Source organism: Nicotiana tabacum, chromosome 7 (genome assembly GCF_000715075.1).
Source record: "Nicotiana tabacum cultivar K326 chromosome 7, ASM71507v2, whole genome shotgun sequence".
Lineage (NCBI taxonomy): Eukaryota > Viridiplantae > Streptophyta > Magnoliopsida > Solanales > Solanaceae > Nicotiana > Nicotiana tabacum.
Window position 1 is genome coordinate 141,786,614 of NC_134086.1, and position 17,645 is coordinate 141,804,258.

The 17,645-nt window shown below is 35.6% G+C and overlaps 1 protein-coding gene and 1 long non-coding RNA gene across 3 annotated transcripts; both read left to right on the top strand.

Annotated features, from left to right (window-relative positions):
• The first annotated feature begins 3,004 nt into the window (after positions 1-3,004).
• Positions 3,005-3,814, top strand: LOC142162337 (uncharacterized). The gene is made up of 2 exons (XM_075218680.1): positions 3,005-3,207; positions 3,340-3,814. The coding sequence occupies exons 1-2, from the start codon at positions 3,005-3,007 to the stop codon at positions 3,812-3,814; spliced, it is 678 nt and encodes a 225-aa protein (XP_075074781.1).
• A 772-nt stretch (positions 3,815-4,586) lies between these two features.
• LOC107804752 (uncharacterized) lies at positions 4,587-16,853 on the top strand. 2 transcript variants are annotated; one of them, XR_012693578.1, is made up of 3 exons: positions 4,620-5,019; positions 7,890-14,626; positions 16,220-16,853. It is a non-coding gene; the product is annotated as an uncharacterized LOC107804752 (long non-coding RNA). The 2 variants fall into 2 exon arrangements; XR_001652298.2 differs by having other exon boundaries at positions 4,587-14,626.
• The last annotated feature ends 792 nt before the right edge of the window (positions 16,854-17,645 follow it).

Consider the following 17,645-nt stretch of genomic DNA (forward strand, 5'->3'; position numbering starts at 1 on the left):
TAAAGAACTAGAAAGTTCTTTATGAATTCTTTTATGTGTTTGTTCTCATTAATTAATAGACAAACTAAAATTAGGATTGAATCCCATGAATGCTGGAAATATCAAAAGTAAATATTACACCATTCACCTACCATGCATACCACATAAGATGTATCTATGAGATGGTTACATGTGCGATTATTATTAACCCACAACTTGGTATTTGCGAGGTAACTTGTTCAATAATTAATTTAGAGTATACTTTCCAGATTTTATATTCAAGACAGTACATCTTGATAAGTTGGTTTACATTACAGTTGATTTAGCAAAATAATTTATTGAGTATCTTCACTTAATAGTTAAACTATTGCTTATGTGAACAAAGTTATCTATATCAATTTGATATACATTATATACGAAAGTAAACTAGATTCTCTCCTCACAAGTGGTTTAGGATCAGGAACCAAATAATTATATCTTATTATTACTAATGTGTGGTGTATATTTTGGTTAACACCATGATGCACAAAGGTGGGTTTCCAAAGTTGAGGAATCAAGTTAGTTTTTCTAACATAAGGGGGAGACAGGATAAACAGTTGAGAAAAAGTTACGTGGAATGAATTATCATTTGTGCATCTAAATCCTCGAATAAGATAATATGAAATTGAAGTTCATAAAAAGATAATTCATCTGCAATATCTTGCAAAGCACGCCAGAAGCATTTGCTGACCCAAAGAAAGCAACTATATTCTCACTACAAATATTCCTATTAGAATAAGTCCTAGAAGGATAAAGTCTATGGTACACCCTTAAAGCGTATAGACAAATCGGTTTTAAATAAAATTCTTGATAAAGAAGATGAGCAAACGATCATGATAAGGAGGTAAGTGATTTAGAAGATCACATGATATAATATTTCATAAAATCTCAAAAGAGGTTCAGGTTCCTGAAAATATGAATGAAAAGATCTCTATGTTATGTCTTTATGAAAAAAAAAGAGGTTGGAACCGATATAAAATCTTTGTCAACTACATCTATGATAACGCTAAATATATATGAGGGTCTTAATTCTGGAGAAACAATTCAAGTAGAATTGGTTGCAAATGAAAGACATGTAGTTTTGGACTTGCAGTTCAAACACTTAAAAGTATAAAGTCAATGGTGTGTGCAATCACTTTTATCTATCTTATATGTTTAGCATGCTATGAAAACTTGATATGCAACTAAAGTCTATTTATATAGCTTATATATACTAACTTATATGACAATCATTGAAGGATTTAAATTGCTTAAAGCATATACAATTCTTGGTCCTGAAGTACCATATTCTAAGTGCAATTTGTGTATATATGTATCTTGCTATAACTATTAGCATGATAATATGATCTCGAGAATTTTTATCTCTATGGAGATATTGAAAAGGCCATTCTACGATATTATATGAAGACATTACATATCTATCAAGAATGATAATTTCAAGGTGCAGCATATTCATTCAAGTTTTTGTTTATCAAATCTTTACCAACGGTCTCTTGAAGATGGTGCACAAGATTGGAATGCAAATGCTCAAAGATGTGAATTGATTGTCTCATCAGGGGGAGTTAATACGTGTTGATATTATTTTTTCCTTACAATGTTTTGTCCCACTAGATTTCCTTGCAAGGTTTTAACGAGGAAATCAAAAAACCAGTGATAAAAAAAGCGAGCACTTCCTCACTTTAAGTGAGAAGCGAAGCGAAGTGGAAGGGTCAGCCCTTCTACCATTAAAAGTTTGGTATGAAAAAGCGACCGCTTATATGTAAAAAGCGAGAAGCGGTGAAGCAAGAAGAAGCGAGCCAAGCGGATGCTTTTTTAATTAAAATACCCAAATCGCTATTTAATTTAAAACTTGGTATTCTGTTTTAGTCTGGACTCTGGACTTCTTCGACTTCTTCAGCAGCGAGAAACTAGGGTTCTTCAAACAACAACAACGATTTCTTCCTCTCTTCTTCATTAACTTCAAGCAGCGATTTCGCTTCTTCAAACTAGGGTTCTTCTTCTTCTTCTTCTTCAATAGTACAACAACTTTCAAGTTTCAATAGGTATGTTCTGTACTTTTTATTCTCATTCTTCTTCTTCTTCTTCTTCTTCTTCTTCTTATTCTTATTCTTCTTCTTCTTCTTTTTATTTTTTTTTCTTTTTCTTTCTAAACATCCAAAAAGTAGTGAAATGTTGGCGAATTTTTTTCAGAAAAATTTTGCCCAATTTTTCCAGTTTCTGCCCAAAATTTTTGCCCAATTTCTGTCGAATTATTATATCTTTTATTCTTAGTTCTTATTGCCTTTATTATGTGTTATGTAGTTGTTCTTTTCATGGCACCAAAAGAAGATAGGAAAGACCCAGCTTGGGCTTACTCTGAAAGAGTTAACGAGACTAACAAGATGGCTATTAGATGTCTTTTTTTGTGATAAGACTTCAAATGGGGGAATCTATCGCCAAAAAGCGCATCTAATCGGTGGTGATCCGAATGTCGCAGCTTGTCCTAAAGTTCCGGGGCATGTGAAGGAAGAATTGAAAGCATACCTTTAAAAAAAAGAGTTAAAGACTCAAATGATTCATGAACAAGAACTTTATAATCTTGATGATGATGATGATGAAACAGAAGAAGGTGACGATGCTTCATCGCTTCCACCAAAATCACAAAAGCGGGGAAGGATGTTTCCACCAATGTCTTCTAGTTGTGGATCTACTGGCAAGACCAAAGGTCATATGGATTGTTACTTCCTGCAAAAATCTGGAGATAAGGGAGGAAAAAGTGGTGATCCTCAAGTTGATGCCAAAGAAATTTTGAGGGACCGTGCAATTACCTGCTTTGACCGGTGGATGTATGATGCAGGTCTTCCTTTTAATTATGTTAATTATACTAACACTTTTGCTGCTTTTATTAAGGCCGTAGGCCAATATGGTCCAGGAAGAGCACAAAGTAGAATGGAACAAGTTTGGTTGTTCCATTATGATGGATAAGTGGACGGCGAGAAATGGAAAAATGATCATCAATATCTTGGTGAATTCTCCTAAGGGAAGCCTGTTTCTTGAGTCCGTTGATGCAAGCGACTCTTCGACTGATTCAACCAAAATGTACTCCTTGTTCAAGAGTACAATAGACTCTATTGGAGCAGAAAATGTTGTTCAAGTTGTCACGGACAACGCCAGTGAAAATGTTAAAGCTGGCGATTTGATGTCTACTGGGTACCCGCATATCTATTGGACTCCGTGTGCAGCACATTCCATTAATTTGATCTTCGGTGACATTTTCAAGGAAAGGCCCTTCAGTACCGTCTTTAATCAGGCAATTTGAGTGCATTCCTATATTGTTCAAAGGCCTTTGTTATTGAACATGATGAAGAGATTCACTAAACAAAGAAGCTTGGTGAAACCTGCAAGGACAAGATTTGCTAGTGCTTTCTTGACTTTGCATAGGATGTATGAGAAAAAAAATAATTTGAAGAAGTTGTTTGTTTCAGATGAGTACATTAGCAGTGCCTATGTAAGGGAAGCTCAAGGGAGAGAATCTGTAGATATTATACTTTCTCCTTCATTCTGGAACAATGTGGTTCATGCATTGAAGATTGGTGGTCCTTTAGTTAAAGTGCTTCGTTTGGTGGATGGGGAGCAAAGGCCACCAATGAGCTACCTGTACAAAGCAATTGATAGCGCAAATGAGGATATTCAAGCCTCTTTTAGTGATCAAAGAAAATACAAAAGAGTCTTTGAGATCATAGATAAAAGGTGGGATAGTGAGCTTCATAGCCCTTTGCATGCAGCTGGACTTGTTTTGAACCCAGAACTGTTATGACAATGAAGAGAGGATTCTAGGAGATGAACCTTTGTGGAATGGATACTATGAATGTATTGAGAAGTTGATACTTGAAGAATCCGTGTAAGATAAAATTATAGAGCAATTTAGTATTAATAGGAATGCTGAGCAACTTTTTGGAAAAAACATGGCCATTAACAAAGAAAGACGAAGTCACCAGGTGAGCGAGTGTTGTAGACATGTGAATTTTTACCTTCCCCAAGATTTTTCATATTTTAGCACGTAAATATTTAATTTAGGCCCGATATAGCTATTTCAACTCATTTTTACTCTTTTACTTTATTTTATTACAAGAAAATAAAAATTACAAAAAATATTTTGTTTTATGTACCTTTCATAAAGTAAAAAAAAAATATACAAAAATATGTAATAGTTCCATGTTTTAATATAGTTTAGTTTAATTAATTAGAATTTATTTTTTCCCTATATGAATTGCTCCTCTAAAATCAAAGAAAATAGATTTTTTTCAATTATTTGCCATTTTGTAGGATTTTATTAATTGTTTGCATTTTGTGCACGTTTAATTTTTATTTTTATCTTGCAAAATACCAAAAATAGTTTATTTTAATGGTCAGTCTTATTTTAATAGTTATTTTATTTAAGTAGGACTAATTAATAAGTGAGGTCGTATTTTAGTTCCGTTCGTGAAGAAAGAATAAAACTTACGCTTGAACAACCCATTTTTAGGCCTAAATTTTGGGCCTAGCCCATAATTCCCAAGCCCATAATCCCTAGGCCCATACCCCTAACCTAACTCCTACCCCTATATAATAGTATCTAACACCTAAAATAAAAGAAAAATTAGATCCGCCGCAGCTCAAACGGCCCCCTTCCTCTCGCTGATTTTCCAATCTGGAATCAGCAGCCTTCACCTCCTTCTTCAACAGCCGAAACCAGTCTTAAAACCTCCATAACCCTTTAACCTTCATAAACGTCAGCTAAATACTAGCCTAAAATCTGGCCAAAAAGCAGTCAAAATTCAGCGAAATACATCCATAAAACCTGTTGCAAAAAGCATCAGCTCACATGTAAAGCGTTCGAGGTTCTGATGCCGATGCACTTTCATTCGATTTCTGGTGGGATTTTCTCTGTTGGAGTCCATTTGGCTTTGATCTCAGCTGTTGTAATTTCACTGAAATGCTTGCTAATAAAATTTGCTTGAAGAAGTTCGGCTTCTAAAAAAGGTTCGGTACTAAATTCCTTGTTCATCGTTCAATCTCTGGATTTTATTTTGGTGGCCTTTGATTGTAATATCTATTAAGCTTGGTGTTTGTTCTTTACTCTTAAACGAGAATGCCTTTGCTTGGTTTAAAATAGTTACGAGTTCGTTATCGGTGATCTTGTGCAATGTTGGTGCTTTGTGCAATTCTTAGCTATGTGTTCACTGGCTTGACTATTTGATGTTGTACAGATCTGTGAAGTATTATGATTTTTACTGTTGAATCCCATTAATGGAATAGGATGGAACACGTACTGGGATTACAAGCAAAATAATTTGAGCTAATAAGTAGTAGGTGCACTGCATTTGAGGAAACAATTTAATAATGTTAATTCCTTAAGTTTGCAAAAATGTTTGACTACTTTGTTGAACCAGACGCGTAACAATTTAGTTTTGTATAGAGTTTCTTTTGTTTCTAGCTATTCTTTGCATATATTTTGGAACTGTTACCTTAATCACTGGTTGTCCCATTTATTCATTTTGTGTGATTAATTCATGAGTTCAAATTGATATTTGTTAAACAGAGTGGGATGCGTAGCGGCTGGAATTAATCGGATGCAAAGAAAGTGCATTTGGGTTGTAGTTTTCTTTTAAATATTTATTAGCCCATTAGCCTAACAAAAAGATCATACCATGTTTCCACAATAGTTTCCTATCCTTAATACGTGGCCCTCACTTAATTAATTCTTTAACTCTTTAGAATCGAGGTGTGCCAATAGCTGAATTCTTCATGGCCCTCGCAAACTTGAAAAGGCGTAGTTATTTTAGGTGTGTTAGTTAAATTAATTTCCTCAAACTCGGGTGTGCATTTCATGTGACCCAACTCCAAATCTTAACAACGTTAAATAAAATGTGTCTCAGACCGCGGGTGCATTTCATGTGGCATGGTCCAAAGACGTGTTTTAAATAACGTTGAATCTTCTTTAAAATTAATTAAAAGCGGTTAATAATTTAAAATCATACCATAGGTTAAAATTGCACCATAGGCCAAAACATGTATTAAAGTCAGATAATAGGCCAATTATAATAGTTTAAGCGACCGTTCTAGAACCACGAAATCCGGGGGTGCCTAACACCTTCCCTCGGATTATCAAAATTCCTTATTCAGAATTTCTGGTTCGCAGACTTCAAAAGAAAAGTCGAAATTTCCTCGATATGGGATTTAAAATAAACCGGTGACTTGAGACACCAAATAAACTATCCCAAGTGGCGACTCTGATTAAATAAATAATCCCATTTCGAATAATGTCATTTTAATTGGAAAAACTCCCTTATACCTTTCGGGTAGTAAAAGGAGGTGTGACAGCTCTGGCGACTCTGCTGGGGATCCAAATCCAGAACTTCGGTTTAGGGTTTAAGAATTCGAGCTTAGAATAACTGTTATAGTTGGTTTGTTTTATCTGATTTTTACATGTTGAGCCTAATGTGCTAAATGCCGCTTTTACCGCTTTAATATTGTTTGGACTGTATATAAATTGGTACGAAACCCTCCTCTCTCTGAGTCTTCTAAATCATCTAGGAAGTGTGCACTTCATGTGACTTCTTTTCTGTTAGAGTCTTATCCCAATTTTAGAATGAGGTTCGGACAAATTGCAAAGCTGGTGAAGCTTCTGTATTCCTGGTACGTTGCCCCCCTCGGCTCGAGCTGTCCGCTCGGGTAAGCCAGGTCTAGAACAATACACCCAGGTTTTTAACCCTTGTATAACACAATCTCATGTCGGATCCCTAGTAGGAACGTTTGCTTGCATCACGTGCATTTGACTTTGGGGACCCAATACAGGGGTTGAGTCCGTCTAGGACAGGTGTACCCAAATTAAAAAGACCATCCTGATGCATCTTACGTGCTACTTGCGTATTTGTCTGTTTCGGCTTGCATGTTGACTGACTTCAAGAATAGGGAAAAAAGGAAAAAAAAGAAAAAAAAGAGAAAGAAGAGAAAAAAAGAAAATCAAAGAGAAAAAATCAAGAGTGAGAAGTAGGTATTTGAATTATCCTGAAACTATGCCGAAATTTTGAAAAAAAAGGAAAAGTCATTTCAAAATAAATCAATTTCTGTTCCGTCAAAAAGGTCGAACTACGCGGGTCTGATTCTCACCGGATGTGAGATACGTAGGCAAACCTCATCGGTTCCGGCCCATAATTTTCAAAAAAAATTCAAAAATATTTTCCTTTACTTACTCTCTAGAAAAGTCTTTTTTTTGAGACCCCAATTTCCAAAAAAAATCCAAAAAATATTTTTCATTACTTGCTTCTTTAGAAAGCCTTTCTTTTAGACCCTAATTGTTTTTTAAAAAAAAACATATATATACAAAAATATTTTCTTTTAATTTCTTCCAAAAATCCAAAAATATTTTCATTCTTCTTTCAAAATTGAAAAGAAAATTCAAAATTTAAAAATATTTTTTTAGAAGCATTTCTTTCATAAATTCAAAAATAAAATTCCAAAAGTATTTTCTTTCTTCTTTAGAAGTTTTTCTTTCGAAATTCCAGAAAAAAATTCAAAAAAAAAAAAATCTTTCTTCTTTAGAAGTCTTTCTTTGCAAAAATGTTGAAGAAAAATCAAAATCCAAAAATGTTCCCTTTTTTTTTTATAAGTCTTTCTTTCGAAAAAATAAAATAAAAAATTCAAAAAAAAAGTTAGTTTATTTACTTTATTCCTTATCTTCCCGAACTATGCGAGATCTGATTCATGTTCCCACATGATACATAGGCTACCCACATCAGGTTCGATCAACCATTGAAAAGAAAAATAAAAAAAATGAAAAAATGAAAAATATTGATAATAATAAGGACCGACTGAGTTTATTCTAACATGTTTTGTTTTGAATTGCAAAGAAAGTTGAAGTGGTCGGTTTGTGGTAAGCTGGAAACACAAGATCCAAGGAAAAATGATAACTGATACCGAAGCTGTTACAAGTGCTCAAAGGACTCAGGGTCAGAGGGTTCAACAAGAGTCTGCTATGGTTGAGAAAAATAGAATACTGAAACAGCAAATGACCGAAATGTGTCAAGTATGGGCCAGTGGTCAAGGACAACCTCGTCATGAGTCACAATTTGCTACACAACAAGAGCAGTACCACTCTCCTGAGTACCACTCGTACTCGTTTGATCTTCCTGCAAACATTGAGAAGCCTGCCCGAAAAATGGTACAGGAAGAAATGACCCAAAGAGTGAAAAGCTTAGAACAATGGTTGAAAAACATGCAAGGGTTGGCAGGTCAAAAGAGTGTTGCCTTCAAGATCTATGCATGTTCCCCGATGTCCACTTGCCGCCTGGTTTCAAGACTCCCAAATTTGAAAAGTATGATGGACATGGAGATCCCATAGCCCACCTGAAAAGGTATTGCAATCAAGTGAGAGGTGTGGGAAGAAATGAAGAATTGTTGATGGCTTATTTTGGGTAAAGCCTTACGGGAGTAACCTCCGAATGGTTTATGGATCGAGACACGTCTCGCTGGTATGTCTGGGATGACATGGCATAGGCCTTTGTCAACGGTTCCAATACAACATCGACATTGACCCAGACCGCATTTCCCTTTCAAACCTGAAGAAGAAACCAAGTGAAAGTTTCAGGGAATATGCCATTAAATGGAGAGAGCAAGCAGCTCGAGTTAAGCCACCCATGGATGACCACGAGCTAATAACTATCTTCCTTCAAGCGCAAGAGCCAGATTATTTTCAAAACATGATGTCCGCAGTTGGCAAATCCTTCTCGGAAGCAATCAAAATGGGAGAAATGGTAGAGAATGGTTTTAAGACAGGCAAAATTATAAGTCAAGCAGTTTTTAAAGCCACAACTCAGGCTATCCGGGTTGAATCTGATAATTTTAGCGACACAAATGAGAAGGTTGAAGAAATCATGATGACATCAAGGTCGAGAAGAGGTCCCAGGAGAACATCTCGAAGGTATGAGCAGCCTCCTCAAGTTTTCCATGACTCCCCTGAGCAGTATTATCCACCTCAGAACCCTCAATACTCTGTCGCTCCACCTCCGTATGTTGTCCAGCCACCAAAACACCCTAGAAGGCGAGCACGAGCACCACGAATTCTCCAACAGCCTCCACAAAATTTTCAAGTGCCCTATAACCTACATCCAAGCTAGAGGTATAAAGGGGAACAAAGGTTGAAAGATAATTTTACACCAATAGGAGAGTCCTATGCAATCTTATTTGAGAATTTAAAGTATTATGACATGATTGCACTTATTCCTCCAAATCATGTGGACCCACGTGCGAGAAGCTTTGACCCTTCTAAAAGGTGTGAATACCATTCCAATGCCCAGGGGCACAATGTTGAAAGCTGTCGGGATTTGAAAAGAGAAATAGAAAGGATGATCCAGGAAAACTTGATTGTGATCCAAGATAGTGACACCCAAAATAGCGTGCAGAATCCTTTACCTGCACATGATGATGCACACTTTGTGGGGATGATGCGTGGTGACAGGGATCATGAGAATCCTCTCGGGAATTTGCTAACTGAAGTTAATGATTTTGAAATTGGAGAAGGCTCTGCTGATTCTGATAAGCAAATTTGTGGCTAAATGTCAAGCTTAGCAATTGAAAAGTCATTTCCTCCTCACTAGGAAGGAATCTTGGTAGTTTGTTTTGATGTTTTTTCTATTATCTGGGTTATTTTAGGGTTGTGATCCAGATTTTATTTGTTTTATGTAGTCAAACACTTCTATCCCTCCATTCGGTTTGTGTGAGTCTTGTCTTTCTGTTCTGTTGCTATTTTCATTTGACGGGTTATTTAGGGTTGTAACTCGGATTTTAGGTTGTTTGTCTTGTTGTTTACTCAATGAAATACAGTTTTTCCTTTTGCGTCATTCCATACTTAGTTCTTTTTCCGCTAGTTTTAATGACATGACATGCATGCGAAATTTTTGGCCAGATCTTAGAAAATTGATTTAAGTTTGAATTGGACAACTAAAAAAAGATACTTTTGAGGATGAATAAAGAGTTGAGATACTTTGTAATTGAGGTCGAGTAAAATTTACCTTCAAATCATTGTGGAGGTCAGGCTTGAGGATGTTTAGTCAACTGAAGTTTGTAGGAAAGTAAGGGATAGAAAGTGTGACACACCAAGAAGACAAACATGTTCATCAATGCTGTGATTGCAAAAAGATACTATGTTTGGCGTTCTCGAGTTTCGGAGGCCCTTTTTCTGCTATCCAAACACTTTATATCCTTCACTACCCCTTTTGAGCCTGTGTTATTTTTCTTTGACTACCCTCTTTTGGAATCAAGTTTAGAGTAAAAAAAAAGCTGGGGCAAACAAAAAGAAAAAAAAGCAAAAAGAATGATGAAATTATAGTTAGGTCAGATGTTTGAACTACGTTAGACCTGATTCCTTTAAAATAAGGATACGTAGGCAGCCTCACGGTTCGGTCCAACCAAATAAGAATTTAGAAAAAAAAAGAAAAAAAATAGGAAAATCCAAAAATCCCCAACATCTGAAACTGGGGCAAAAATTTTATTTCATTTTTGAAAGAGTCAATTCCAAGAGTTGTAAGTCTACAACCCCTCATTTTGAGTTTATTTTGAGCCTTCATGCCGACCTTTCTTTCCAACCCTATCCAAAACCCTTCCAAATAAAGAACTCCTAATATGCCTTCAAGAATGCCAAGAGACGCGTGCAATGAGCAACAGTTGTCACACGACGTAGAACATCGTCGAGTTGCTCACAAAAAGAGGGAAAGAAAAATAAAAAATAAAAATGAGAGAGTCTTATTAGTGAAAACCCTCACGGGCACATTAAGACGATGGTAAGTAGAGATGAATAAATGAGAGGCTTGTTGGTGAAAACCCCCCGGGGCACCACTAGTCGAAAGTGAGTCATGAAGCTGATGCAAAGAATTGGCACGAACAAGCCCGACTTCAAAGCTCATAAGAATGGCAAAAGGGAAGATTGTATTAGTTTGATAGATCAGGCCGTTGAGTCCAAAATACATGTCATGACCATTAAGGCTAGTTATTGGGAAAAAAGAAGAAAACTCTTCCTTATGTCCTTCCGACAACGGGCATTTCTTGTTAATATTATTTCTTTATAGCATTTTGTCCTTCCCTCTGATTCAGTCCTTGTCAAAACAAGCAAGAAAAGATTTCAAATTCTGCTACCAGCTTTCAATTGCACAAAGTAAATTTGGCCAGTACACTCAGTTGTTACTATCAACGTGCCTTGAGGATTCATGCAAAGTCTCCCTCAAAAGACTCTTGTCAGCCTCTTTGGCGTAAGCAAAGATAACTTGTGATTCTCTCTGATAGACAAATTGCTCAAAAGCAAGAAGTCATTCAAGATATCAGAAAAGGTCATCTAAGAAAAGATCTCCAGTTGGGATAATGCTGATTGAGCCAGAAATACAATGGTACCGGGTGTGAAACAATTAGGGTTGATGCAGAGCAAAAGTCTCTTGAAGCCGACTCAAGCTGATTGAGCAGAATCCAAGCTACCCAAGACTCAAGGCCACAAACCGACCACCATTTTCAAAACTGAAATTTTTTTCTTTGTATGAAACAGGAACAAAGAGGTGCAAGGAAAGTGATTCAAAAAGAGAAAAAAAAATGAAAAAAAAAGAAGAAAAAGAAAAGACGAGAAGAGCCGACAAAAGGGAAGTTTCTCAAATCTTTGCCTTTATTTGTCTTGCTATTATGCATAAAATCTTGCCATTGATCTTCACATTTTTCCTCCTAGGATAAAAAGTCCTAGTTTGATGGATTTTCCTCCCAATATAAATCTTAGTCTGATGAATCTTTCTCCTAAGATAGAAAACCTAGTTTGATGAATTTTCTCCTAGGATATAAATCTTAGTCTGATGAATCTTTCTCCTAAGATAACAAAAAGGGAACTTAGTCTGATGAATTTTTCTCCTAAGATAGAAACTTAGTCTGATGAATTTTCTTCTAGGATATAAATCTTAGTCTGATGAATCTTTTTCCTAAGATAACAAAAGGGAACCAAATCTGATGAACTTTCTCCTAGGATATAAATCTTAGTCTGATGAATCTTTCTCCTAAGATAACAAAAAGGGAACTTAGTCTGATGAATTTTCCTCCTAAGATAGAAAACCTAGTCTGATGAATTTTCTCATAGGATATAAATCTTAGTCTGATGAATCTTTCTCCTAAGATAACAAAAGGGAACCTAGTCTGATGAACTTTCTCCTAGGATATAAATCTTAGTCTGATGAATCTTTCTCCTAAGATTAAAAAAAGAAACCTAGTCTGATGAATCTTTATCCTAAGATACCAAAAAAAGAAGTAGAAAAGAGACCTAGTCTGATGAACTTTCTCCTAGGATCAAAATCTTAGTCTGATAAATCTTTCTCCTAAGATAGAAAACCTAGTCCAATGAATTTTCTCCTAGGATAATAATTTTAAAGAAAAGGGAAGTCTGAATTTGAAAGAAGAGGGGTCAATTTTTAGTTATCAATGTCTAGTTTTCTTGAAATCAGGGGCCCCGCCTGGAGAATAGGGTCAGTCTTTACTTTAGTCAAGCTTAGTTTATAGTTTTTCTAGTATATTCTTTAGTTTACTCTTATCATTGCACCAATAGTACAAGTGGTTTACAATTTTGCTAACAACTCACAAATCTTCCTGGTGCAAACTGGGGCAGAAAAAATTTCTTTTGTTTTGTCTGTTTTGTTGTAATCAGGCGCCCACTTGGAGAACAAGGGAAGATAACTCAAGTTTCAAGGAAAAAGCAGTTTCGAAAGAAGACAACTCAAGTTTCAAGGGAAAGCAGTTTCGAAGGAAGGAAACTCGAGTTTCAAGGGAAAGCAGTTTCAAAGGAAGACAGTTCAAGTTTTAGGAAAAAATGGTTCAAGGTGCAAGGGAAAACAGTGTCAAGTAACAAGAGAAGACAGTTCAAGTTCAACAATCAGGCGCCCACCTGGAAAAAAAGAGGGAATTCAATTCAGAATACAATTCGAGTCAGCAACAAAAGAAGCTCGCGTCAAGAATGTGAGTCAGCAGTCCTAGATGATCAACAGAAATTAGTCACAATCCAGAATAAAAAAAAACAAAAAGAAAGACAAGAAGTGAATCCAAATGCAGAAGTTAATGAAAGATGTGAGTTGCTCAAGACATGGCTGAGGTCACAAGCTCTGCATGTCCCGTCTTGATTTGAAAAGCTGAAGAAGATTGAACCAACACCTGTAGCTAACAAGCATCAAGATTCAGATTAGGGTCCGCATGAAGTACCAACCAAGACTCAAGATCAAGCTTCAGAAGACTCATAGATAGGAATCTTGTAACTCATAGCTGATAGGCTTAGTTAATCTTTTTCATTTTTGATTTTGATGTAATAACGAGACTGCGGACCGGATCCTCGACGGAACGGAACCTCGACCGGCTGTCCACCTCGGCATACTCCATCATCGCACTCACTTCAGAACCACACGTGTCCTGATTCCTTTATAGCCAAGGATATGTAGGCAGCTCAGATACCAAAGCTCGGTCACATTCCCCTCTCTCTTAGTTTTAGTCTCTCCAAATAAGGGTCGGGTCAAAAACTTGTCTAGTTGTTCTTTGTTTGAAAATACTTCGTCTTTCCAATCAAAGAGGGGCAGCTGTAGACATGTGAATTTTGACCCTCTCCAAGATTTTTCATATTTTAGCACGTAAATATTTAATTTAGGCCCGATATATCTATTTCAACTCATTTTTACTCTTTTACTTTATTTATTACAAGAAAATGAAAATTACAAAAAATATTTTATTTTATGTACCTTTCATAAAGTAAAAAAAAAATACAAAAATATGTAATAGTTCCATGTTTTAATATAGTTTAGTTTAATTAATTAGAATTTATTTTTTCCCTATATGAGTTGCTCCTCTAAAATCAAAGAAAATAGTTTTTTTTTTCAATTATTTGCCATTTTTGTAGGATTTTATTAATTGTTTGCATTTTGTGCACGTTTAATTTTTATTTTTATATTGAAAAATACCAAAAATAGTTTATTTTAATGGTCAGTCTTATTTTAATAGTTATTTTATTTAAGTAGGACTAATTAATAAGTGAGGTCGTATTTTAGTCCCGTTCGCGAATAAAGAATAAAACTTGGGCTCGAGCAACCCATTTTTAGGCCTAAATTTTGGGCCTAGCCCATAATTCCCAAGCCCATAATCCCTAGGCTCATACCCTTAACCTAACTCCTACCCCTATATAATAGTATCTAACACCTAAAATAAAAGAAAAAAAATTAGATCCGCCGCAGCTCAAACGGCCCCCTTCCTCTCGCTGATTTTCCAATCTGGAACCAGCAGCCTTCACCTCCTTCTTCAACAGCCGAATCTTAAAACCTCCTTAACCCTTTAACCTTCATAAACATCAGCTAAATACTAGCCTAAAATCTAGCCAAAAAGTAGTCAAAATTCAGCGTACATCCATAAAACCTGCCGCAAAAAACATCAGCTCACATGTAAAGCATTCGAGGTTCCGGTGCCGATGCACTTTCATTCGATTTCTGGTGGGATTTTCTCTGTTGGAGTCCATTCGGCTTTGATCTCAGCTGTTGTAATTTCACTGAAATGCTTGCTAATAAAATTTGCTTGAAGAAGTTCGGCTTCTGAAAAGGTCCGGTACTAAATTCCTTGTTCATCATTCAATCTCTGGATTTTATTTTGGTGGCCTTTGATTGTAATATCTATTAATCTTGGTGTTTGTTCTTTACTCTTAAACGAGAATGCCTTTGCTTGGTTTAAAATAGTTACGAGTTCGTTATCGGTGATCTTGTGCAATGTTGGTGCTTTGTGCAATTCTTAGCTATGTGTTCACTGGCTTGACTATTTGATGTTGTACAGATCTGTGAAGTATTATGATTTTTACTGTTGAATCCCATTAATGGAATAGGATGGAACACGTACTGGGATTACAAGCAAAATAATTTGAGCTAATAAGTAGTAGGTGCACTGCATTTGAGGAAACAATTTAATAATGTTAATTCCTTAAGTTTGCAAAAATGTTTGACTACTTTGTTGAACCAGACGCGTAACAATTTAGTTTTGTATAGAGTTTCTTTTGTTTCTAGCTATTCTTTGCATATATTTTGGAACTGTTACCTTAATCACTGGTTGTCCCATTTATTCATTTTGTGTGATTAATTCATGAGTTCAAATTGATATTTGTTAAACAGTGGGATGCGTAGCGGCTGGAATTAATCGGATGCAAAGAAAGTGCATTTGGGTTGTAGTTTTCTTTTAAATATTTATTAGCCCATTAGCCTAACAAAAAGATCATACCATGTTTCCACAATAGTTTCCTATCCTTAATCCATGGTCCTCACTTAATTAATTCTTTAACTCTTTAGAATCGAGGTGTGCCATTAGCTGAATTCTTCATGGCCCTCGCAAACTTGAAAAGGCGTAGTTATTTTAGGTGTGTTAGTTAAATTAATTTCCTCAAACTCGGGTGTGCATTTCATGTGACCCAACTCCAAATCTTAACAACGTTAAATAAAATGTGTCTCAGACCACGAGTGCATTTCATGTGGCGTGGTCCAAAGACGTGTTTTAAATAACGTTGAATCTTCTTTAAAATTAATTAAAAGCGGTTAATAATTTAAAATCATACCATAGGTTATAATTGCACCATAGGCCAAAACATGTATTAAAGTAAGTTAATAGACCAATTATAATAGTTTAAGCGACCGTGATAGAACCACGGAATCTGAGGGTGCCTAACACCTTCCCTCGGGTTATTAGAATTCCTTATTCAGAATTTCTGGTTCGCAGACTTCAAAAGGAAAGTCGAAATTTCCTCGATTTGGGATTTAAAATAAACCGGTGACTTGGGACACCAAATAAACTATCCCAAGTGGCGACTCTGATTAAATAAATAATCTCATTTCGAATAATGTCACTTTAATTGGAAGAACTCCCTTATACCTTTCGGGTGGTAAAAGGAGGTGTGACAAGTGTTTATATGTTGTTTTATAGTTAATAAGTTATTTCTTTATCAATATTATGTTTTGAAATTTTTTTCTACTTCTACTCCAGATTTACAAAAGTTTTCCATCAAGGTTCTAAGTCTAACATGTAGCTCATCCAGGTGTGAAAGGAATTGGAGCGTGTTTGAGCATGTAATAACTACTAAGAAAGATTTAGTATATTGAGATAATTAAATTATATCTCGATTGTCCTAATCTTACTAATTACTTATTATTTGCAGATTCATACAAAAAAGAGGAACAAACTAACCTTGAAGCGTCTCAATGATCTAGTCTTTATTAAGTACAATTGAACATTGAGGCGTTGTTACAACGCTCACAATGTAATTGATCCAATTAGTTTGAAAAACATTTATGATGCTAATGAATGGCTAACTGGAGTTCCGGAAGATCATGCAGATGAAGAAGTATTTGAGGATACTTCTGATTTCACTTGGGGTGATGTTGCGGAGGCGCGTGAAATTGGGGAGAGGTTTATGGTTTGAGGGGGAGTACCTCAACTTCAAGTTCACAAAGGAAGGAAAAACAGGCAGCTACTTTGTCCCTAGTTGATGAAGAAGATGATGAGCAACATAATAATAATAATAGTGGAATACAAGAATTTGACAATCTTGTAGAAGAATAGGATACTCATTTGTGCTTTAAGTGATGCTACTCTTTAGTTTTTTAATTGAAGTATTGAACATTTGCTTACAATTACATGTATTGTCTATGTAGTAGTTATTTTAATTTTTTTAAAATTCCATTTCACTTAAAAAAAGCGAGCGTTTTGCTTCTCGCTTCTCGTGAAATGGGGTTGTCGCTTTTTCTCGCTTCACGCCCTTCACAACACTGCAAAAAACATATTGTCAGATATGTGTATTCTTTTTCATTCACTTAAATTTTTTTCCACTGAATTTTATTTTAGTTAAGGTTTTAATGAGACACATTATCTATTGGATAGATATTCAAGGGGGAGTGTTATAAATAGTATTTTATTAACGGCGACTGCCTATCTTTTGGAGAGATTTTAGAGGTTTTTTATTTTTTGTCTAAGTCACTTTTTCCCTATAAATAAAGGGGTTCTATTCCATTATAATTTATCTCAAATCAATAAGAATTCTCTCCCTAATGTGATACATCTTCTTTCTTTATTGTTTTATTACAATTCAATCTTTTTACAACTTTTATTTGAAAAGCATCCAAGTCACCAACAAATTTTGAATTACAATATTTTACATAAAAGTATTTCCACCAAAAAGAGAAAAACATGTCCAACTTAAACTAGAATTCAAACAATTTCTCTCATTGGCTGATTTATACAATAATGTAACTTTGGACCAGCCATACGAATGCATACATTTATGACCAAAACTATACGGGTCCGGAGTTAACCCGGACAACTCCCAAATTCCCTCTCTTCTCAAAAACCCCCCATTTAAATTGCCCTAATTAAGCCCCCGGAATTAACTAACTCTCCATTCTTCTCCGGCAGTTCACCGGTATAGAAATCCTCGGCCAACTCCCGATGGTTTAATTTCAGTTCCCAGGAGAACCTATTTTCGAGTGGAAAGGTAACACAGCATCGCCGAGAGGTAGATTTATTTCCTATCTCAAGGCAAGGAAGATGATCAAAGGGCTGTATTTCTCACTTGGTTCGGGTTCAGG